Raw genomic sequence first — 25,197 nt, 5'->3', positions numbered from 1 at the left:
ATAGATATGATATTTTAACTACAGTGAAATGAACAACTGAAATGTAACATTTTCATACTAAAAGTAATGTAAAAATTAGGAGATAAAATGTTGTAAAAACTTTTACTTTCTTAATTATTTCTAAAAAACAATTAACGCATCAGAGGACAGCTTTCTACAGGTCATCTGAAAGTACTGCCATCCATTGTCTTGTTTGGAAATAACAGTATCAATTGTTAACATAACTTTGATACGATTTCTTCTTTTTTATAGTGCTTTCAGAACTGCTAAGAAAAATGTAAGACCTATTAATTTTTATTCAGCCCAGCAATTCTCATTCTCTCTATTTAATCATAGAACATGTGCTCCCTAGGTAAGGGAAAAAAATGCATAGAATTTGAATAGGTAAAATTCATCTAGAGACATGTATTCTGCAAATGAAAATTAATACCTTGCTTTTAAGCTGAAGTGAAATAAATGCAGATTTAAAAATGGGCAAGTATAAGACTAGGTATCTATTTTTTTATCCTGTCATCTTATTTCATTCCACCCACTAGCTTTTACGATGTTTTCTTCCTTAAGATTCCATGCATTCTCGTAGTGCAACACTGATCTTAGCCCATACTTCAGCAATGTCACACAATGCTTTTATTCGTGGTAATTTAAGCTAATCATACATACTATAATTGTTAATCCCAATCTAGTCACTAGATTCAAAGATGACAGTAAAAACTATGCCCAAGTTTTTAAAGTTGTCCTATGTAGAAAGATTATTTTATAAGAGTAATAAGTAATGTTTTCCTCTTATTGAGGTGCCCATAACTAGGCTATTCACTGGAAGGTTCTGTGTAACTCATAACCCGGAGGAAAGGGGACTATGAAAATTGGGGAAGAAATGTGAAGATAATTTTGATGTCATTCTGAAATGTGAACTACAGGTTTAGGTCTTCTCTCTTCCCTAGGAAGAATGGAGAGTACCTATTGTCCATACTTATGTGGGAGAGAAAATGAGGGGAGGTAGATAAGGGTAAAGAGGATCAAACATATGCTGATGGAAGGAAATTTAACTTTGGGTGGTGAACACATAATGCAATATACATATGTATTATTGAATTGTACACTTGAAAATGATATGATTTTATTAACCACTGTCACCCTAATAATTCAAAAATAAAATAATTTAAAAAAGAGAGAAGAGAGGATGCCAATATCTTATATCCAGTTCTCTCTGATACAGTTACTGATATTGGTCAGAACACCACATATTATCTGGAGGACAGTGAAGAGTCATACTGTTCAGTTTTGAGTATGAAATATGGAATAATATCAGTTTGTTTATGTATCTTGTTTGAAGTGACAAAGATTCCAGCTTCCAAGAACAATTTACGAAGGATATTTCAGTACATTAAATGTACGATGCTCAGAAGTTGCTGAGAACAGTCACATAAACCCTAAATTATTTGTAACTAGATGTCAATAGGAAATCTCACATAAAAGAGGGATAGCTCAAAGCAAAAATAAAAGTGGAAAATCCCCTTTAACAGAGTTTAGGGAAAATGGAAGAGAGTTGTAGAACAGATCTTTCTACTTATTTTTCATGGGAGAGAAAGCAATGACATTAGACAAAATAACATGAACCATAGTATCTAAGGTTTTACATAACAATAAAAAGTGCCTATTAATTAGTTCTAATAGTCTCAAACAGAAAAAGAGCCACATCTGTAAGTTTTAATAGTCCCTAAAAGAGGCACACCCATAACTGGGATAGAGCAATGATGAATATAAAATTACTTCCTAACTGACAAATTACTACTAATAATTAAATATAGCAATCATTATTGTAATTATTATTGACAAAGTTGCTGGTAGCTGGGGTAAGCTTCTTGAAAGAATCCCTTTTTTCTCTAATATGTCTGTAAATTATAAAAAGAAACCATTTGAATCAAAATATGGAGATAATACTCTATTAGGTTAAGGTATTATTAATAACAACTCAAATTTATGAGAAAACGACACATTTGAACATCAATGTCAGAATTACTACTTTGTAAAAATCACACACGAACACTGCATTTGCAATATGTGTGCGTGTGTATAACTATTTAAATAACTAACTCCACTTGGATAAAGTTTTATCATATTACCCAGATTCTAATATGTACACTCATAAACATATTTTAACAGCTCTAAAACAATTTAAAAATAAATACTTAAAAGAAACCCAAATCTTAATAATAAACAGAGAAGCAAATTTAGATTTAAATGGTAATTTCACTGCCAGCACATGTGTATACTTAGTCATGTAATTAAAGTATCTGTCCATCCTACCACCATTTCAGCCAAGACACATGTGTAATTGAGACATAATTTTGGACCTCTAATTATTGCTTAAAATGTCCTCAAAAAGATTAAACTAAGCACCACTGAAACCAAAAGTTACTGTATATGCAAAAGATTGCTCATTGCATGCCTGGAAATGAAATGAAAGGCAAAGAACATCACCATCTAAACCTAGGAGATGTTGTTGTGACAATATCTACTTCATGAAGAATCACTACTCGGGTGTCAAATATTTATCTACTAGAACCCAAAAGTTCCAGGAGAAGAACCCCCGAACCTAGAGCCGTGCCTGGCTCTTGGTACTACAAATTGTTGTAATTGTACCTCTAGCATAAATTTAAAGCTACATTTTGGTGAGTACTTAGAAGCACTAAGCACTTAGAAGCACTAAACATATACTATTTAATTTAATCTTTGGAACATTATAATGATATGTTAATATTATTTCTCCATTTTACAGATGGGGAAACCGAAGGACAGAGAGTTTAAATAATTTGCCCAAGGTCAAAGTCATATAACTAGTAAGTGAAGAGATACTTAATAAGTATTTGTTGAAGAGTTTTCTGTATAGAGCTTCTAGCTGACTTTCCAGAGAAGCTGTAAACTTTTAAGAATTATATAATTCAACTACGGGGGAAAAAAATATAACAACTTAACAACAACAAAAATCTATGAGTTGAACCAAAACTCCAGTACACTAAGAAATAAATTATAAACTCTCAAAGGCTGGAGTCACTAGTCCAAATAATAAAAACCAACATGGCATCATGACGACAGATTTAACAACTAAATGGCTAAAATTGGTTCACAAAGATCTTAAGACTGATTATAAAGAAGGCATCTTTAAACTTCATGATAAGAGGAAAATTATATATCTTATGGATAAATGGTTAAACAATTTGCATTTAATGTAATTTTCTGCATACTCCCATATATAAAAGCTGCAATTAAATTGATGGGTGCTATACAATTGATGATATATAAGAACTGAGAAAATACTGTCTTTTGAATTTCTGATAAAATACATTTTGGAGTGACATCTACTGTGATGCTGGTAGTAGCAACTGCAAAGTTCAGGAAAGACATGTAGGAGAGACAACTACCTTGGACATAAAAGCTGAAAACTTAAGTCTAGAAAGTAATGCCAAGTTTCACTGAAACTGTGATCACATCAGATAAGGAAGAACATTTTAGAGGTATCAAGGTGGTCAGATAGGGTATGATAATGAAATAAAAGGTAAATAGATTTTTCCTTGAAATGTACTTAAAATATTATTAATACAATATTACAAAGTTTCTAAGTACATTAATCTAAATTGGCAACAAAATTCAAACAAAGGAAAAAAATCTTGCTCATTTTAGCATTTCATAGTTTTAAATCTATAGTTTGAATGTTATAGTGCTAAAATATTTTAATTAAAATATTCTAATTTTATTCTTTCCTCTAGTTCAAAGTCCTAGATCAATACATTGTCCGCTAATTTCAGTTTATTTTTACCCCAGACAGTTCACACTAAATGAGGTAACAAATTAGTATTTCCCATAGCATACTGAGGAAAACAAATGCAAAACCCAACAGGTGGTTTGACTGATGAATAAGCTATGAAATACTCTAGGCCTGAATCTCTTTAAATTAGACTAAGATTAGAAAAGGGCCTGAGAAATTGATTCTAATTGAAACTTCCGAATGGTTTACTCTGAGCCTACAAACATCCTTCTGTGGACTGATTCTAAACTATATGCTAGAACGACTCTTGGAGAGTATAGGGGGAAAGAGGGTGGCCATGATATAGTATGGTAAGGGCAGAATGTAAAATAAAGTTAAATAAAAATTAAATAGATAAATCTTTATCTTAATAGACACAGGATAAAGTTGTCTTCTTAACCATAAAATCAACACATGATGGATCAGATTAAAAAGTAGACAGATGGATACACACATACACACCCACACGCACATCATGTTGCCCTCAAACAAGTAAATGGCCTCCAGTTTAGTATGATTTAACCAGCTATATCCAGGTTGAAGGTATTAACTTGTCTAGACAGAGCATAGTATTTAGTGTCTGAGAGGCATAGTTTTGCACTTTGACTCTAATGCTGATCCAGGAAAAAGTACTTTGCCAATGACCTTGAACATTGTAGCTCTTTTGAGTAAATAATTCTTATAAAGGGGAAGCTATATTTTGTGAGAGACTCCTCTCATTGTCAACTAGTTCCTTTTGCGCTGATTAAATTCTTGTCAGCAAATCTGGAGATAAAATTAATTTGCTAATGAGAAACAGCAATGTTTATTTTTATAAAAATAATGTGTTCAGGGTTACATATCAAACTAAGAGTTTGAGTAATAGAAGTAATGATGATGATGATGATGATGATGATGAAGTAGTAGCAGCAGCATGAGGATATTTTTGACTGCAAACGACAGGAACTTCAATTCAAAAAAAGGTAAAGAGATTTATTACCTGTATAAAAAGAAGTTCCAAACTAATATGGGTTGTTAGGCTTACACATGACACCATGGACCCAATTCTTTCTTTCCAATGTGCTATTCTCAGTATGTTGTTAACACCCTCATGGCTGCAGGTGTTCCTGTCATTACATCCTAATAAACCAATTCCCAGAAGTGTGTGTGTGTGTGTACACACACACATGTACACACACACATGCACACACACACACACACACACAATACTACTTCCTTTTGTTTCATTTTAAAACCTAAAGAATCGTTCTCTACACAATCTCCTCCAATCTCACAGATCAGAATAGGATAACATGGATGTCATGGAAGCCAAGGGGAATAGAATTAACATGATTAGCTTAGAATAATCTATATTCAACTCTTGAGGCTGGCAATGGAACCAGTCTCTCCGCTGGTTTATAGTGAGGAGTCTCAGGAATGGGATTTAAATGCTGCCTATATAGGGCTTCTGTGATTTTTTTTTAGAAATTACTTTTATCATAGGATACAGTGGTATTAGAAGGAACTCTTAAGGTGTCTTCTCAGTTCTACATATATCCTTCTGTTTTTCCCCACTTTCTGGCAATAACAATTTCCTTCTGGTAATTAGGTTTAATCACCTCAGCAACAGCATAATTACCTATCCTCATATTCTCTTTTTTGTTTGGTTTCATTTTAGTCTGTTTGTTCTGTGGCAGGAGGACCTAAAATAGCAAGAAGGTGGTCTTAGCAACCATTTTAAATCATTGTGCCTCTGCTGTCAATATTCCCCCTTTGGGTATTAAGGCCTCTAAACCAGCAGAGCCCAGAAATAAAGGGAGCAGAATCACAAATATTATAAGTGGCGGCTCACTAGTAAAAAGTGTTGTAGATGCCTGAATGCCTACACAAAGGCCATTTCGCTGTTTTCATTGTTTCTAGCATCCCCGCCACAGTTACTAAATCATGTTAAGTTTACTGATTCATGTAATCTTTTTTATTCTGTTCTCTACTGGTCTAGGGTTGTTCACTTAATTTAGTTATGTTCATAAGAAATGAGCACAAGTGAATTGAAGGCCCTGAAAAAGAACTGTCTCCATAATAAGCATGAGGAATTTGAGTTTTTCTTTGCCCTCTTTGTGCTGAGGGTATTTTCACATAAGAATGTAATATTATGAGCAGTAGTGGCCATCTTGTTATCAAGACAGGGCGAAAGTCAACACAGTGAAGGTCCATGAAGAGATCACTGTATCACTGAAATAACTCTGAAATACTCACCTCTAAGTGCCATTTGAAGTAAATAAAGGTGTATAGTTTAAGCCATTATTAGTTAGGTTCTTTGTTCCTTCAAGCCAAAAAACCCTCACTGATACATACAAGGATGAGTGGGGACTGTTGGTGGCAGATCATAAAATGTGGTACTTTCTCCTCGAGGAGAAAGTGAAGACGCTTAAGAGCCAGAACACGGAACTGGCGTCCAGAGCGAGCCTGCTGCGCGAGCAGGTGGCGCAGCTCAAGCAAAAGGTCCTCGGCCACGTCAACAGAGGCTGCCAGCTGCTGCCCCAGCACCAGGTGCCCGCGTACTGAGTGAAGGGCACTGAGGACCTAATTATTCCTAGATATATTTCAGTTTGCAACATAAGCTAAGAATTTAGGAATTTTAGTTCACCTTTCTTTATGTTATCAGGCACTGTTCAGAGTATACCCATCTACTGTCAACGTGACTTAGGATCTACATCTATAAAATAAGTTTATTCGAGAGAGACTGATCTACTTTCCATGGAAATATAAAGTCAAATTTCTAGACCTAGAGAACTAAGGATAAAACCTTGAAAGGCAGTACATCTGCCAAACTAAAACTATTTTGGTGGCCTGTCAACCTTCACTGGAAATACCCCTGAGTTGTTCAGGAGATGCTAAGATTTAATAAAGTTCATGTAGGGAATGAAATACCACGGACATGATGATGACTAGTCTGTTCCAAATTAGTTGACATTGATATGTATACTGACATCTATAGGCAGTTATTTGAATTCAATATTGCCATCAGATTTGTTGTTCTACCCTTATTTTCCAAACTAACACTTTCCTTAACATTTTAGATGACAATCAAAATATAGACCACAAATAAACCTCTCAGTTTGTCAAGACTCAACTATCAGTATTAATTACAAAAACAAAAACAAAAAACTATCAGACCAAAGGAAAAAGAACACATAATTATAGATCCATAGACTTTCAATAAGAAATAAGACTACAGACAAAATAAACTTCAGATAGCTGTCATTGAACTACATGATATTTCAATCATTCAATCTAGGTGTCTTTCTATTTAGGAACACATATTATTTACACATAGTAAGATTACAGATAATCTGTAACAGCACATTTGAGAATATGTTTCCCGGACTATTATTTTAAACTCCTCCGCCCTGCCCCCCAAAAAGACACTATGTGATATAAACTTGGAATATCCTGCAACAACACCCTCTTAGATACCCACAATGTGCATTAGTGTATTAAAGGGTTTAAAAAGTTCTTCTGTAAATAAGCCAACAATCATATCTATTGTGATCGAATTTATTAGACTTGGGAACTGCTTTCACTATGTTCATTATACTATGGAATAATTATTTCAAAGAATACATTTGGGAAATGCTTATCTGTAAATTCTGATGATACCAGAGTTTTCTATCTCTAGCAATAAAAATAAAAGTTACTTTTCATCAATGTTGCTATGCTATGAAGTAATGGTAATGAACATTTTGCTGCTATATGTTAGAGCAAAAAGTCAGTAAGCTTTAATATCTGAGATATTATTCATAAGAATTGAGTATAAACTCCCGAGTTCCTTTCTATAATGGAGAACTACAATTTTCCTGTTTATTATTTTAGCTGGTCTAACAACAAAAAGAATATGTTATCTTGAAAATAATTTGCTTTATGCATTTTCACCTAAAACATGTACACAGGTCAAATTTAAATTATTTATCATAATAGAATCTATCCCAGATCAACCTAACAAAATACACAAAATTGTATGCATGTGGGTCTTTTTGTAAGAACAAAGGAAAAATGTGCTGATGAAGTTAAAAATAAAGACTTATTTTACCTGACCTCAAGATTATTTTTAAAAACTTAAAAAATATATATTTACACAAAAATAAACCTATAATAAAGTTAAACCATGTTCGCTATCAATTTTCCAGACTAAATTTAAAAATAACTATGTCAAGAAAATTTTTAATACTAAATGGAGCACAAAGAACATAGTTTACTGGATAAGTAAAATTACTTTATTATAATACTGCTACTGGAATAAAATTAACACACGTAACTTGTACATGCAGGGGAAATACAGCCTAATGTAAACGGATGGTTTTTAGCACATTCCTTTACTAGAATGTGGTCACCTGCCACAAAGTACACAAGCTCATGCACAAGATCAAGACTTTACATACAGCTGAAATCACAATGTCATGCATATAACAACAGCGTGCTAGATAATCGTACCACAAACTGTGCAGATGTTCTCCCCCACCCCATGAGCCACTGCCAGCAGTTGCTGTGAAGTTTGGTTACCCATATCCGTGACATGAACGATGTCCTTTGGAGAATCTTGTTCCCTGTGGCTGTAAGTATTCTTATTTTTATAATATTTTAATGATGCTTGCTATCAAAATGTTAAGTACAGAACTAGAAATTATGGAAAAGTAGACTTTTTACAATACTGAACAATTATATACATCTCAGGTACTTAGAATAAACACCACTTATAGTTAAACATGTCATCAAAACTAATTTACTTCTCAGGCTTAAGTTAACCCAAAATAACACATCTGATGACAGTGCTCCAGTGAGGAGAAAAAAACCAAATCAATCCCCAAAAAGTACTTACTGATTTCTAGCACTCAAAAACCATGGCAAGAGTCAGTCTATGGCTAAAGTATGACCCATATAGAGAAGTTCTACATAAAAACATCTATTAGGCTATCTCTTTAAATTACACATTTTCAACTTTGAAGGCTTAACTTGGATAAACAACCAAGTTGACATCGATTATTTATATTAGTCAGTGAAAGAAAGTATAGAATATAGTTATTAAAGTATTTCCCCTCATTTCTCTGCATCTATAAATGTATTTCAATATCCTAAGTATATCCTAAGTGCATTTGGTAAAGGCAGTATTTTATCCCGCTGTTAGGCGACACCTGCTAAGTTAGCGATGTTCATAAAAGCACAGACTCAGAATTCTGTGAATGGTTCAGCTCTATGCCTCTTGGCAGCACCATGTGCCCCTTTCAGAACAGTGAATTCAATACTTTTGGGAAGCTCCAGGATATCTTTAAATCAGGCCAGCAAGTGAAGAAAAAGAAAATACAGCCAACTCTCAATAACAATGGGAGGTAGGATGGATATGTAATTCTGAAGATCTAAAAATCTTATTTTAATAACTTTAATCCCCTAGCTTAGCAAACATTTGACTTAAAAATTTTTTAAATTTTTCTAGATAAAAAGAGGACTTTAATTTTACCTCTTTTCTCTGCCCCCTCTCTAAATATTCTAGAGGAGGTATAACAAGAATTCTATAGTCTGACATATGTAGATGCAAAGATAGAAACATATTTTCACATCCAGCTTTTCTAATTTAGACATTTCAAACTAGCCATATCATATTCTAGTATATGAGGGCTTATCTGTATTTTCATCTTTGCATAAAATGAATGGTTTTATAATTTGTTTAAATAATTGGTACTCCTTTAGCAAGAAATGACCACTTACCATAATCAATCTCAGCAGTTATATCCAACTTTTCTGACTTGGTAAATCTACAGCTCAGTACTTACCAAGTTAAATTTTCCTTAGAATGTAACATTTGCAAGTGATATGAATTGAAGATGACAGTTTACTCAACATCAGTATAATTCATGACAGGAGCCAGTATGCCTTGATAAGCTAAACATAATAAGACGGGGGTTTGTAAGAGCTGCTTTTCCTGATTCTTATGCTCTTGAGTAAAACACTGTATTATTCTGCTTCGGTTCTTCTCTGGTAATCATCATTCAATTAACTCAACAGATGGATGCAAAATATATATCTTATTATAAAGTCTGTCCTATGAACTTATTAGCAACAAGTAATGTCTAATTCTAATAAACAAGAACAATAAAGTCTCTGTAACCATGCCATTCTTCAAACAGATAAGTGTAGCTGAATCTCTTGTACAGGGTAGACATGCCATAGTGCAAGCTCTAAAAGGTGACATGCTTACAGTTCCTATATATTTAGAAAAGAACTCAGATTTGATAAAAAAAAAAATAAAGTAAAAACAACTATATTTTATGATAAAGGCATCTGGAAAAATTTGCAATAAAGTAACAAGTTACAAAACCTAAATTAATAATAGTTTACCCATTCATTTGCCTTCTAAAGTTATTAATTTCTAAAAAAATCAGAATCATATGTTTCAAATATATAATGTGAAATTTAACATTATAAATCATTCTACTTTTACTGAAAATATCAGTCTTTTATTCATTGAAAGTAAAAACTCTTTAAACAGTAGGGATAGGAGAGAACAAATATCTTAATTTAAATATTTATACCAGGCTTTAAAATATATATACTTTGTTTTATTTGTGGGGCTAAGACTTAACTGATAATTTGTATGTTATCAGTAAACATTTGCAGGAGACTATTTTATTTTTCATTCATGTACAAAAAAAAAAATTAACAAAGAAAGAAATCATGTATAACGAGGAAAAATGAATTTAACTTTAAAAATATGATGTCACTTGTATTATTATGTCCATATTTTTAAAATCAGTATTTCTGTTTAATATTCAAATATTTTATATGGGAGAAACATTTCTCTAATTATAACATAGCAAAAGTTAAGATATTTTAAAAAATATTTTACTGCATGATTTAAATAGTCCTTAACACCTCCGCAACAAATGGAAAAAGAATTGGGTTTTGAAAATTATGTAAATTAAAATAACTGCCAGTTAAATTTTTCCACAGAAAATAATACACCCAGAAGTAGTAGTTCTGATGTAGAATTTTCACTACATTTCTAAGAATAAACCTAGTAGATATTTAACATCTACTTGAAAATCTGAACCTTTCCAAGATATATTAAAATGAGAACAGTGGAAATAACTGTCTTCACATTTTGATCATTCATATATATTAAGAAAAAATTAACAAATTAATTATAGCAGTTATTCTTTCTTCTCCCACTCTCCCTTTTTTCTGTTTGTGTCTGTTTATTGTCTTTAATAAAGAGAATTAAATAATGAATAGAAAATTATTTAATTTATAACAGAATCTAAAAGCAGTTTCTATGTCAACATGGAACTAGATTATTAAAGGCATTATTTGAAGGCTACGTTCTGATGTGTCGCAAACAAGAACAATGTCTTTTGCAATGATTATCTGATAAACATCACTACTAAATATAAACAATAATAAGGGAAGAAAATGCTGCAGATAAAATTTGATGAACATAGGTAATGCTATTATACTGTAGTAATATCTCCATCAGGTCCAGCAGAGGACTGCACATGTGTCATGTAAGCTGCCATACAAAGTAAGCAGGTAGAAAGATCAGGACATGACATGACAAAGTAAAAGGGAATAACTGTCATATAGCAATAATTCAAATACTGGGCTTTGCAGTGATTGAATAGGCATATTTAGTGACTTGTTATTTTACTTGCGAGTTTCATATATTGGAAAGCTGCAGCAAGATAGTATTAAAGTTCAACTGTTAAAAATATTCAAGTTCTTCACTTACCTCATCTGGGTTAGCATTAAAGGTGAGGCTGCCTTCATCCAGCTGCATATACAATTTTCTAAAAGAAAACCCTATAGGTGGGTTCTTATTGTATATGGAACAGTGACCCCAAGTGGATTTACACAATCTAGAAAAACAAGATACAATCCGACAAGAAAACATTACCATTTCCCAAATTAAACGTGAATACACAATAAAATAATAACATGAAATGATATAAAATTAGATTCTATAGCTCTAAAGTTTAAAATGTTTAATTTTATATTTTAAATTTGTTTAGAACTAGAGTATGACAAATGCCTTCAATTTAGCAATTTTGCCAGCACTTAATAAATGTGAGTTACAAAGATTAATAATATTTGTGAGTACTATCTGAAATTAAATATAAAATAATGATAATAATAATGATGATAATTGATGATAATGATGATAATAATAATAATAATAATAATAACTGATAATAATAATGATGATAGCTAACATTTACTGGGTGCTTACTAAATGCCAGATACTATCTGCAGCATTGAAACAGCATTAACTCGTTTAATCTTTACAGCAATCCTATGATGTTGGTGCTTCAAGTCAACAAACACAGACATGATAAAAAAGCTGCCCAAGGTTGCGCAGCAAATTTGTGTAGAGGCAGGATTTGAACCCAAGGAGTCTAACTCTAGAGCTTGCAATCTTAACTGAGAAGCTAAACCAAAGATTAAGGAAACTATGTGCTCTATTGTGACATAAAACTGAATGGGAGGGGGCAAAGATTGCTGGGCAAGGGGACAACTTTTTTTTTAACTGTATATATTAACAACAGGCAAACTAAACACAGAAATTGTTTGTAATGTATAACTCAATACATACATCAAAAGCTGTGACATTAAGCATAGCAGTTTCTAAGTACTGTTCAAAGCATTGGCTCTTTACTATCACAGTGATACATGATTGTTTAAAAATTCTAAGAAACCTAAAATGCTAACAGTTCATATCTCAAAATACATTATTTCTGCAGACAGGAATAGTTATTTCCAATTCTGTACAGAGCCATTAGCTACTGGTTATTATTTGAAAGCTAATGTTTTATCTTATTACAATGCCTAGAAATTCTGGATATATACCACAGATCATAAAATATAAATGTATCACTCCAGAAACATAAACGTAAAATATCTACTTATAGAGATAAACATGAAAGCAGTTTCACTTTCTAATATTCATTATTGATTTTTGGCTCAAACTTCCTTCTTTTCACACATACTATACATAGAAAAAAAAGAAAAAGTTACTGTCTCAGCTTATAACATAAAAAATTGTGATGACAGTGGATAAAATATTTAATTTGAGAATATCTTCTTAATAGGTAATTATATCCTTGTATTATAATTACCAAATGAAATATCGATTCTAAACCAGTTCAGTACAGCATAAAGAACATATTACAATAATACTGTAATAACTATGTATGTTGTCGGGTGGGTACTATCTGGGGGATGATTTTAAGTTATATAAATGTCTAACACTATGCTGTACACCTGAAACTAATATGATATTGAATATCAATTGTATTTGAAAAATTGAAAAATTAAAAAAAAAACAGTAAATTTAGTAACTTGTTTAGAAAATTATCAATATTTTAGTAGCCTCTTTAACCTAGTCCCGTAGTTTTTGCCTTTTATTACTAAGCAACAGAACCTCCCAACATTAGTAAGTATTCAACACATCCAAAGTTAAAATAAAAACTAAGCCAGTCTTTAATTTAAAATAGAAGCACCTTATCACTAAGAAAAAAAGCAAAGTATCATAAAAATAGGTATAATTATGTGGTAAACAAAAAGGAAGCATTTCTTTCAGAAATGAACAATCCACATTTAAATCCCAATGAACTCTGGTTGAGTTCATCGAGATGAGCTCAGATATAAACTTTTTTTTAAAAGTTCAAATATAAGAATATAAGTTTGTTGAGAATACTAAAATTAGAAAAGAGATTATAAATAAAATGAGCCAGTTAAAGTATTTTCATTTCCTCTTATATTAAATTATTAAAAAATTATTAACTATTTTAAGCATTACTAATAGAATTTCCTCTCACTGCCATAATACCTTCACTATGACAAGATGATGAGATCGACAAGATGATACTGATGATTTTTACCTATTTAGAGGTTGAGAAATGAACTTTATAATAAAAACTGTAACATCAAGAAGCCTGAGTGAGGAATGTATTGATGGTAACACATTTTCACTAAAGACTGGCTATTTAGATAATTTATTAATTCTCTCAAACAGATTTTCATTTAAAAATTATTTAAAGTCTCAAAAAGACTTGATTTTAGGTATATTTTATATCATTATGAAGTTCCTTTTTAAAATAATGAGATAAACTTTGGTAAAGAATGCTAGAAAACCAAAAATTCTACTATGTTTGGTAACATTTTCACAACTCAAGTATTTGACACTATTTAAGGATTAATTTATGATCCATAAAATAGATTCTATTCCACCAAACATTTTTAGATTTATAGCTTAAATTTAAGCTGGTATAATAATAGCTGCTAAAACTTCTATAACCTGCATTCGGTTCAACAAATAGATTATTTCCTTGCTTTCTAACATTTACTTACATCGTTGATGAAATGGTTAGGAAAAAAAAAAAAGAGTAGATGAACTATTCACCAGTTAAAGTTTATGCTAACAAACACTTCTGATAAAAAGAAATATATCAATAAGTGAACAAACACTCCTATATTCCAACTGAGAAATAAGATTTGAGAAATATTTATTGCTTTTAAGAACGCTTATTTTTCATAGCACAAACTACACCTCGGGTGTGAACAATCTAAGTTTTATATTCTAAATTCTCACTTAACAACTTGTATTTTTAGAATAAACTGACAATTTCTGATTAATAGTAAACAGACAAATCTCAATTGGTAACCTCTCTTCTAACTACAAAGCCATTATTTCTTTTATACTGCCCTTCTTTTCCCAATATCAAGTTTAACATATTGATAGTTGTATCTTTATCTTTTCAGGTTTTAATAAAGAGCAACTCAAAATACAAGCCCAGGGTAAAAAGAAATATTTCATAATACATATATCTATTATAAAAAGAACACTTAAGTGACTACGTGTAGAGATACTGACTCAAACATGGTGGGTTGAACTTACCCTTGCCAGAGAAGTTCATCGTTAGCAAGGTCCTGCCAAACGCATGAAGCTAAGCAGAGGTCAGTTGCATTCAAGTAGGACAAGATGGTGAAGCTTAGTTCGGGAGGCAACATTTCCAAATTAATGAATCCTTCTTGTTCTTTAGATTTCCTTGCCTTCAATAGATGATATATGTCAATGCCTCCTTGGACTTGTTTACGATGACTGGTGTTAGCAATGTTACTGGCAGCCATTCTCCTGCTCTGCTCTCTGCTGAGGTAGCCTTGTTCGCTATAGCCTTCCTGCTGTAGCTGCTGGTTTCTGGCCACTCTCCACAGCCCCTGACCCATCTGCAAGCCTGGGAGCAAGCCAGAATGTAAGGTTATATTAGAAAAACGAACCTTCCTTTCCCAGTGGTGCAACAACTCCGACATGAAGCGTTCATTCATCAGAATTAACATTCCTCATTAAAGCATATTAAAAGGATAATATATTACAAAGAATAGCTGGAACATCGTAAGTACAAAACTTGGATGGAGAAAGTTTCAGAAATATTTGGTTTATCGCCCTTATCCCAGTTTGCTGACTACTTTAAAAGTCCACAGGTGACATAATCATTTTTCATATGGTGAGATTTAAAAGTTACTGATGTCCTAAAGACTCTTACAAATTATAATTATGTGGACTTACGGGCTAGTATTAAATAGAGCTCTGATCAGAGCCCAGGACTTGAGTTAAAAGGCCTCTAACCCTGCTTTTTATCACAACTCAGGCTAAGCTAAGCTAGCCCCTTTTAACCAAACTCCCAGATGCATAACAGCTGTGAAACAGGCTTTTAGTTTAATTCTTGCCAGCCTACACTTACGCTGTAGACTGTAATAAAATGTAACATAGGCCCTGAAGTCTAATTCAAAAACCTTATAAATTAGACACCTAGAACTCCATGATAAATAGCTCAGTAATGACTATGTGGTTTTGTTATTGCTTTAAGAAAAATCATAATTTAGACTAATTTTCCAGTTCTTCTCCATACAGTCCTATGGATTCCTCAGAGATATCTGGGGAAAGACAGGAGAAAGCATGCTCCAGTCTCCTCCACCTCCATCCACCTGGCCTCCAACCAGGGTGGCGCTACACTTATCTTACAAACGTTGGACTTCCTCGTATACAAATATATAGAAAACTATTGGCCTAGACTTTCTATTTGATCTTGGTCTTAGAATAAGTAATGTTTCCTGGGCAAATCATTTGTTGAGAAAAAAGAAATCAGAAAGAGCTTTTAACTAATATAAATAATGGCTCTCATGATCTCTTTTCCAAACAAAATACTCATGTTCTATAACCCAAGTTGACTACTAATACGTGTGTATTTCAAAAAATTTTGGGGGAAAATCGATTTTTGTATAAAATCATTAAACTCAATTTCATAAATTTCATAGCATAATTTGACCTTAAAATATAGTTTATTTAAATAGCTGTTTACAATTAGGACTAATAAAAATGAAAACAAGAAACAAAACCCACTGGTGAACAGAAATTTTGAAAATTATTAGGAACAATTTTAAAATTGAGTAAAATTTCAAAAAATATCAAAGATAGTTATTATTTTCAATATCTATAAAGGCATGATCCACATGTATATTTACTGAGCTACTGGCTATTATTTGGATAATGGCTACTATCACAGGTCACTTGTTGATCAAAACAGAAAAAAGAGTCCAAGATAATTGTTCACTCTTCCTCCTTACAGTGAACTGCTTAGAACTCCAGTATAAGGAAAAGAAACACATTAATGATTTTTAAATGTGGGGATTTTTTTTTGCAAAGAAACCATGAAAGATAACCTTTCCTCCCTGCAACACATAGCACAATAATGGTAGCAGTTTCTAAATAAGTGGTTAAGCTATAATAATGAAATTCTTAGTTTTAACGTAGAATCTGAAGATAATAAAAAGACAAGCCATACACTGGTAGAAAACCTTTGCAAAGCACTTATCTGATAAAGGACTGGTATCCAAAATAAATAAAGAGCTCAAAACTCAACAGTAAAAAAAATAAATAACCCACTTAAAAATGAGCAAAAGATCTCAAAAGATGACTCACCAAAAAAGATACACAGATAGCAAATACTCATATGAAAAAAAAGATGCTCAACATCACATGATATTAGGCAATTACAAATCAAAACAACGATGAGATATTACTATTAGAATGGTTGAAGTCCAAAACACTGACAACACCAAATACTGGCAAGGATGTGGGAATGCAAAATGGCACGGTCATTTTGGAAGACAGTTTGGCAGTTTCTTACAAAACTAAACATGCTTTTGCCATATGATCTTGCATTCATGCTCCTTGGTTTTTACCCAAATAAGCTTAAAACTTTATCCACACAAAAACCTGCACATGAATGTTCATGGCAGCTTTAGCCATAATTACCAAAACTTGTAAGCAACCAGGATGTCCTTCAGTGGGTGAAGGGATAAATGGTGGTATATGCATACATTGGAATATTTAGCACTAAAAATAAATAAGCTATTAAGCCATAAAAAGACATTCAGGAAACTTAAATGCGTATTACTAAGAGAAAGAAGTCCATCTGAAAGGCTACATAATGTGACTAACTATACGGCATTCTAGAAAAGACGAAACAACAGTGAGAATAATACAACTAAGAAAAAATAGACTATCAACAAAAATTTGTAAGGAGTTTTAAGTTTGCTTAATGTTTAAATATGCCATATATTACAACATGTGCAATTTAATTTTGATACAAATTTAACATTTTAAGACATACGATCATAAAGAAACGTATTTTGTTTTCACCGTGGCTATTTCTGTGTTTATCTTAACAAGAAAATATCTAAAAATCGCCTTGATTGCTAAGCTCATCTATCCTATCTGTTGTCATTTTTAGATACTTACACTTATTCTTGTCATTTTAGATACTTACACTTATTCTTCTCTTTTGCTGTAACACCACTAAAAGTTAATAATCAAACATGGTAACTATGGTATTTGGAGTCTCAAGATTTAAGGCATTTAATATCAATTACTTTGTATTTCCCCTACAGCATCTTTCTAGTGGCATATGGTTAAGCAGCTGTTGTTGCTCTCAGGGATGTTGCTAGGGAACGCAGATTCATGGAGATTTCCCTAGGCTCCGGACTTTAGTGGGAATCACTTAAATTGAGCGCTGAATGTGATGCAGAAAGCATCCGGCAGGTAGAAAGAGGTAAAACCAGCAGTTGGTTCTTTAAAAAAAAAAAAAAAAAAAATTGATGGGGAAGGTGTGGAAGTCCTGGCTCATGTACACAATCTATACAATCATTCAGACAAAGAAAACTGCATTTTCTATCCTCCTACTGTTAAATAATAGTGCAAATTGGCCCCTTGAGACTTCATTTTCTCTTTAAAGCAGTTGTTGATACTGGGCAAGAACATAGTACAATAAACCACTTGAGGAAGATTAATATCATAAGTTTATCCTTTGGAGAAAGGAAAGGGTGTCTATAGTGTTCCAACCCCACTCTCAATATTCCTTAGGGATGTGGAATGTGGGTGGGACTGTCAGAAAAGTGATAAAACTCTCAAAAGGACATGATATCCATGGCAGACATTGTGATGCAAGTCATGGAGGGAACAGTGTTGTGGACTCTGAAGCTGAACAGACTTTAGTTTAAACCCTCATTCCACTGATGATTACTCACAAGACCCTAGGCATTTATTTGACTATTCTAAGCTTTATTTTTTTCTTGTTAGGCATGTATCATGTAGAGTTATTATGCATCATTGATGTTTTTCCTTCCAAAAAAAGGTCTTTTGGTATTAAATAGCTTAATTTTAATATTCTGAACTCTAAAATTATTTTAATTCATGCTAACATAATTTTAGGAATAGGTTTTAAGCCAAGACCAAAATAAATATAAATGATGGGCTACCATCTTATTAACATGATTTGTGACATAAGATATCACTTGGACAGTACACAGAAGAAAGGATGTTTTAACTCACTTTGGCAAAAAATTTTTATGGTCAACTCTTGGCTTCTTGTTAAAGATGTAAGATTGAACACATATATTTATCACCTTCCATCGTATTAAAATGAGAGAAAATGAGTAAAAAAAAAAAAAATAGAAACTAAGCCTATAAGAGAAGAAAAGCAATGCTGAGTGGACATGAGATTTCAACAGATTTCTGTAGCATAAAAGTGGAAGGAGTGGTTGCTAATGAAGCCATGAAGAGGAAGGAGAACAGTCTGGAAAAGTGCAGAGAGAGAAGCAGAAGCTTATCTATACGGCAGAACCCTCATGAGGCTTTTGGGGGTCCAAAGCACAGTAGAAGTATGGGAGTAATTCAGAGAAAACGAGGAACAAAAAGCAGGGGACTTAATGTCTCTGTGTAACTGTTTCTTCCTCATACAATAATGAAAAAAATCCCCCTTTACAATTTTTGTGAGGACTAATTTAAATATGTCTATATGGAACAAAATAGACCAAAGCCTATTCTCCAACACAGAGGTGTCTAGAAGGCTTAGGCGTCTACTTCAATGCCCGCTCAAAAAATTGAATGACTCTAGAGACATGTGGGCTGAATATTGGATAAAAATATTGCAACAGTGTTAAATTTCCTGAATTTGATAACTGTAAGGATATACTCTTGTTTTTAGGAATCACACTAAGTGCTAAGGCATAATGCATTCAAACTAGTCTCAATGGTTTAGAAAAACAGTAACATCTATCTCTATATAGAGAAAATGATAAAGCAATGTTGCAAAATTTTTTAATTGGTGAATCTTGGTAAAAGGTATATACTAATTAACTATTACTAATCTTATAATGTTTCTGTTAACAGAAATCTCCTGGTTGTGGAATCTAGGCAAATGAACTTGAAAAAACTCTAGTATGATGAGCATTCAGTTTAGGAATTACTGCCCAAGGGCTTAGTGTCACACAGACTGAAAACCATTACTACGGAGATAAATGCTCAGCCTTATGGCTTAGGAGTAAGAGACCTCTGTCAAGGAAAACATAAAAACAGCCAGTAAAAATTATTTTCAACATTTTTGATAGAAATTTTTATTTCAAAGGCTAGAGAAAATTTTTTTAAAAAACTACGAAAAAACACTCCTTTAACTTGTTGCATGTGTAGAGATCTAAGGCTTAGAATTTCTGGCTGTGTTCCCTCCTTCTGTAAATAATATTATCTACATAATATTTATATAATATCTAATAATAGAAATATTAAACGATATTGGTTTTGTACTATAAACCATTTATTTTTTTACTCTATGCCAAGAACTCTGTGAAAATTTTTATATATATCTCATTTTAATCTTCCCAAAACTCTAAGAGGTAAATATTATTATTCTAATTTTATAGCTGAGGAAATAGTGACCCAGAGAAGTTAAGAAACTTTGCTTGAGATCTCAGAGCTGGTAAATGGAAGATTTAGGATTCAAATTCAAGTCTATGTGAGTCCAAACCACATGCCCAAAGGTGTTAGAGCCCACAGATGGCAAACGCAATCTACCATCTGTTTCTTCATCACTGAATCGCTTCTTTTACCTCTGTCACTGCTTATTACCTCCATTTTTGTTCCCAGCCGCAGCTTCTCTTTCAGGCTACTGTTCTTGTATGTTTTTCACATACGCTTTGATGTGAAAAAAAGATCTGGTACAAACTCCAACACAGAATCTGATGAGCCTATAGTCTACAGTCCTCATTTTCTTCATCAGTAAAATGATGGATAACTCTTATCCAATGGGAGTTCGAGAACTTAACCCATAGTAGGTAGTTTACAATAAGAAGTAGTTTTGTAGGCACCCCTCAACCCTGTTTAAATGATAACTTTAATTTGGTCCTCCCATTTTCAGAGTATACCTGATTATTTTCAATTTATTTACCTGAGTAGTCATAATCTTGGTTCTAAATTTCATTAATTTAGGATCTTTGAAATTTGAAGAGATGCCATTTACCTTTGCTAGGAGAAAAAAATAACTAGTAAATATATAAAGTAAGTAGAAGCTAACTTTGCTCAGTTTGATACATTATGTATAAAAACAGAGTTTGGCAAATAAGGTCAAGTATTTTGTCAACAGTCAGTGATAACAGAGATCCGTTTTCAGTGTTAAGTACTACCAGCATCTTCAATCGCTATGGATATGTTAACGTCTGACTGAGAGAAATGTGTAGAGGTTTTTCTCCACACTTACTCTGGAAGATAAATTTAAAACTGGAGCTCCAATTATGCCATGTGCTGTGTGACCTTAAATACTTCAAGCAAGGTTTCTGAACTTGTTTCCTGTAAAATGGGGGAATTCACTACTTTATAGGATTGATATGAGCCTTAACCAAGATGTACATATATAACATGTATAAAAGAACAAGATAACATATATAAAAGCATTTTTTAATTGGTAAAGCAGTATGCAGGTCCTGCTTCACTAGCTTTTTTCTACTGCAAAACAGATACGTTTTTGAATGTTGTTTTTTCATTTTTTTTTTTAAAGTTTTAGTCTAAATGAATCTGCTGTAACGGCATAAAGGAATTTCCACTTAGAAGGCAGTATAAATTAAATTAATTACCGACAACTATATCAGTTACTAATTTATTAAAGTTTTTAAGAATAACTATTTTTCTATTTACTTCCAGTAGATGGCTGTATTTCTAAAAGGGATGTGTTTTCACCTGATCATATTTGTAATGTCATTTTTCAAAAGAGTATTTCTACAAAAGAATAAGATATATATTATTTTATTAATAGGTGTTGGTATATTTAATATAAAGCCTATCTTTAAAATATTAAGCAACTTTAATCAAAACATTTCTTTGTAACTCTTAAACATCAAATAAAGCACTATCCTATAAGAAAAAAGTATGTGTACTAATGCTTATAGTAATTCCGTGACACTGAGCATTCAAATAGCATATGCTGTGGAGACAACTATAAGTAATAAAGAATGGTTTATAAACTATTCAGGCAGAGAATACACAGTGGAAGATGGGAAGAATACAAAGGAGTCTGGAGGTCTCAAAAAAGTCTTCCGTTTTAAAAGAATACTTTTGTTTGAAGCAAACAGACTCCACAATTCTCTTCCTGAGCAAACAAGGTTAAATCACTGGTTTGTGATGATTAACATGAATAATTCTATTTAAATACTCATTATAAATGGTTGATTTTCTTCAATAAATCTTAAGCGTCTAAATAGTAGAATTTATAAATAAGAAATTTCCTATTTCAGGTAAAGATCTAAAATGTGTACCAAAAGAGTTATTTCTAAAATGCAATTTCTATTGAGACTTAAAGATGAGAATAGTCACTTATTTATATCTTTTAGGAAATTCTCAATTTCTTCCTAGTAGAAAGTTACAACTAGATTGCTAGTTAAGTTTTAAAAATCTTTAAGTAATATTATGTGATATTACTCAATAGCATAAGAACATGGGCGATTCTGTGAGAAAATATTTTCTATGAGACATTTAGAATCAATCTGGCAGCCCAGCATTTATTTCTCTATTTCCAAAAGAAGAGACCACCAAAGTAGTTTAAAAGAAACTGAGTAGGGAATTAAAAAAAAAAAAAAAAAAAAAAAAAAAAAAAAAAAAACCTGAAACCAATCACACCTCTAAAATTGAAAGGCAACAAATTGTAGAAATGAAGGAAAAGAATAAGTCCACAAGGTCTTTCCTAAGGAGAAAAGGAAATAGCTAAAGTACTAAGAGGTCACAGGGTACATTAAACACATAAAAAAAAAAAAAAACTCACTCATTAAATTTAAAGATCTGGTCCTGCAAGAGCAGTTTTTGTTACTAAAAGGCATACCATTTGTACTTATTTTTTTTAATTCAAAAAGATTTACAATATTACTTTGTGTTCTGAAGGTTTTTTCCTGTTCTTTGATTCTATAATGAGGGTTACCAAATAACATCTAAACAAATGTAATAATTAAGATGTGTCATTTAAATGTAACCAAAGAGCTCAGGAATTTTATGCCTATTTAATTTCAGTTATTTAATTTCTTCAGCTTCTTTTGCAAGAAACATTCTACTGTCCGTTTTAACTTTTAAATAAAATAAATTTATCATACTTCTCACCAGCATTATTTTTAATTACACTGGTTCTTACTTAACTACACTATTTACTCAGCCTAATTATAATCAGCAGCTGCCACAGCGGCCTATCCCAACTCACCTTCTCAGGACATACCACACTCCCTGCCCACTAACCACAATAGCCAATACTATGAGAGCTGTGGAACTAAAAACAAAACAAAACTGGAATTCTCAGTGAATTGCTTTTATACAAATAAAACAAGGTATTAAAATAAAATAAATATTCACTACAGCCCAAAATAGGAAAATCATAAATGAGATGAGAAAACATTTAATAATGAAAAGAGACTGACAGAAAACATGGATTTGATTCACGCTCCTTCTTTAACTACTTGTGAGTATTGGTTAAGTCACTTAAATTCTGAAGTCTCGGTTTCCTCACCTGTAATAACACAAGGATTTTGAACTTGATCTCTAAGGTCTCTTTTAGCTATAAAATTCTATGATTTTATAAAAATAAAATGAGAAAAAAATTCTTTAAAAAAAGTGAAATGAAGAGGTGATGGAGAGAGGTGTGTATGGGTGTGTGTATTTAGCATCTGTTCCTTTCCATCTCTTTTCCTCCATGTTCATGACCTCTACAAATCACTACTCAGTATGAATAGACGGAAGCACTGCAAGCATGATGCACTTGCTAAAATCTTGTTCTTTCTTTCCAATAGCTTATGAAATCTTGTGCAATCTATTCTTGAAGAACACAAACTGCTGATCAACAGAGATAAACTCCCTAAAACTGCTGCCTCAACTTGAAACCACATATATCTCTTCTCATCTGTATACCACAAAAGTACTTGCCCCAATTATGATGTAAACGTATTCAAGTCAGGATGTTCTAATTATTGTAGAATCTATGTCAACAAATTTGTCAGAAAAACAAAATAATGAGAAAAAATAAACAAGAAACATAAATTTCTAGAAGCAGATGTCATTAAAGTTGTGTTAAAATATTAAGTAAAATAATTTAGTGAAAAATGTCATGTTAGATGTATATTTCATAGACTTTCAGTATTAATAATTTGATGCACTATCACAGGCCAGCAAGGGATTGGCTTCAGTTTCCAAATTTGAATCAAACTGTAGAAAAACAATAGATAGTTGTACATAGCAGCTGGTTAAGTAATAAACTACAAAATCATAAATTTGAATGACTAATTTCAATGTACTGTGATCAAAGAAAAGATCATCTCTTGGTAATACAATGTTTTGATCAACACAAAAGCAAAATAAACTTACAAAACATTCCCTATTAAACTGGTCATACATAATAAATTATAATGCATGTTTTAGCTCACGTAGACCCTAAAAACATAAACATTCCTCTCACATATATCCCTCAGGCAAAGTTTTTTCCAAGCAAAATAATAAGCCTTCTTCAGATAATTAGTAGGAAAAAAGAAAAAGAACTCCCTCTCCCCCTAAAACTTTCCCAAGAAAGATAAGGTTTGTACAAGTTTATTTCTTTACAATCTGGCATTGTAAAGATCTTGACAGACCACATTTCTCTTGACTACCCTCTCACTCAGTTATTTCCACCTGTTAACTCATAAAAGTTATCAGCAAGGGTATCTGTGTTAGCTTCTAAGATGGCCCCCAAAGATCCTTGCACCCTGGGATTTATGCCTTTGTGTAATCCTCTCGACAATGATTTTGGGTTGGACTTAGTGACTCACTTCTAACAAATATAGTATGACAGTAGTGACAGGATACCACTTCTGAGTGCAAGTTATAAAACACTATACAGTCTTGGGTGCTCTCACTCATCCTTGGGGAAGCCAGCTGCTAAACTGTGAAGCAGCCCTATGGGGAAACCCGTGTAGTGGAGAACCTAGGCCTGCCAACAACTTGGAAGTGGGTCTTTCTACCCTTTATTGGAGTCTTCAGGTGAGATCTCAGCCCCCAAATGCACACAGCTTGACCATGAATCAGAGGTGCTCTGCTAAGCTGTACCCGAATTTCTGACCCACAGAAACTTCGAGATAATAAATGTTTGTTATTTTATGCTGCTAAATTTGGGGGCAATATAGTAGTACTCGGCAATGGATAACTAAAACAGTATCTCATCAGACAAATTGTCAAGTTAACGCGGTAAATGAGAAGTTATCTACTCAGTCTTAAAAACAATAAAATTTATTCTTCATTCTGCTCAATTCTGTAAACCTTTTTCAGGAGTGAAGGGGGGGACCCTTCTACTTCAGAAATATGGTTACCAAACTCCAAACATTAAAAGAAGAAAAGCTGAAATGGTAAACATAAATTAGCTTCTCCATGCAGCAATAAAATTCATTATTTGTAAAGAAACCTAGGATTCTTAAAAATAAATATTTCACTTATCAAAACAATTGGAATCAAATTATGTATTTAGTAATTTAATAAAAAC

At 32.4% G+C, this 25,197-nt stretch overlaps 1 protein-coding gene across 2 annotated transcripts in view; it reads right to left on the bottom strand.

Annotated features, from left to right (window-relative positions):
- Nucleotides 1–25,197, bottom strand: part of FBXO8 (F-box protein 8) — a 34,225-nt gene that overhangs the window by 7,474 nt on the left and 1,554 nt on the right. The window contains exons 1-3 of one of the 2 annotated variants that reach the window (XM_039876095.1): nt 17,659–17,908; nt 14,727–15,063; nt 11,562–11,688 (exon numbers count right to left, since the gene is read on the bottom strand). In XM_039876095.1, the coding sequence (XP_039732029.1) occupies nt 11,562–11,688; nt 14,727–15,055 (456 nt within the window). In that variant the 5' untranslated portion in view covers nt 15,056–15,063; nt 17,659–17,908. Of the gene's footprint in view, nt 1–11,561; nt 11,689–14,726; nt 15,064–17,658; nt 17,909–25,197 lie in introns of those variants that run through there. The other variant, XM_039876094.1, reaches the window with a different exon arrangement.

Source organism: Pteropus medius, unplaced genomic scaffold (genome assembly GCF_902729225.1).
Source record: "Pteropus medius unplaced genomic scaffold, Ma_sr-lr_union100, whole genome shotgun sequence".
Taxonomy (NCBI): Eukaryota; Metazoa; Chordata; class Mammalia; order Chiroptera; family Pteropodidae; genus Pteropus; species Pteropus medius.
The sequence above is the reverse complement of the archived record's forward strand: the minus strand, read 5'-3'. Positions and strand labels throughout refer to the sequence as shown.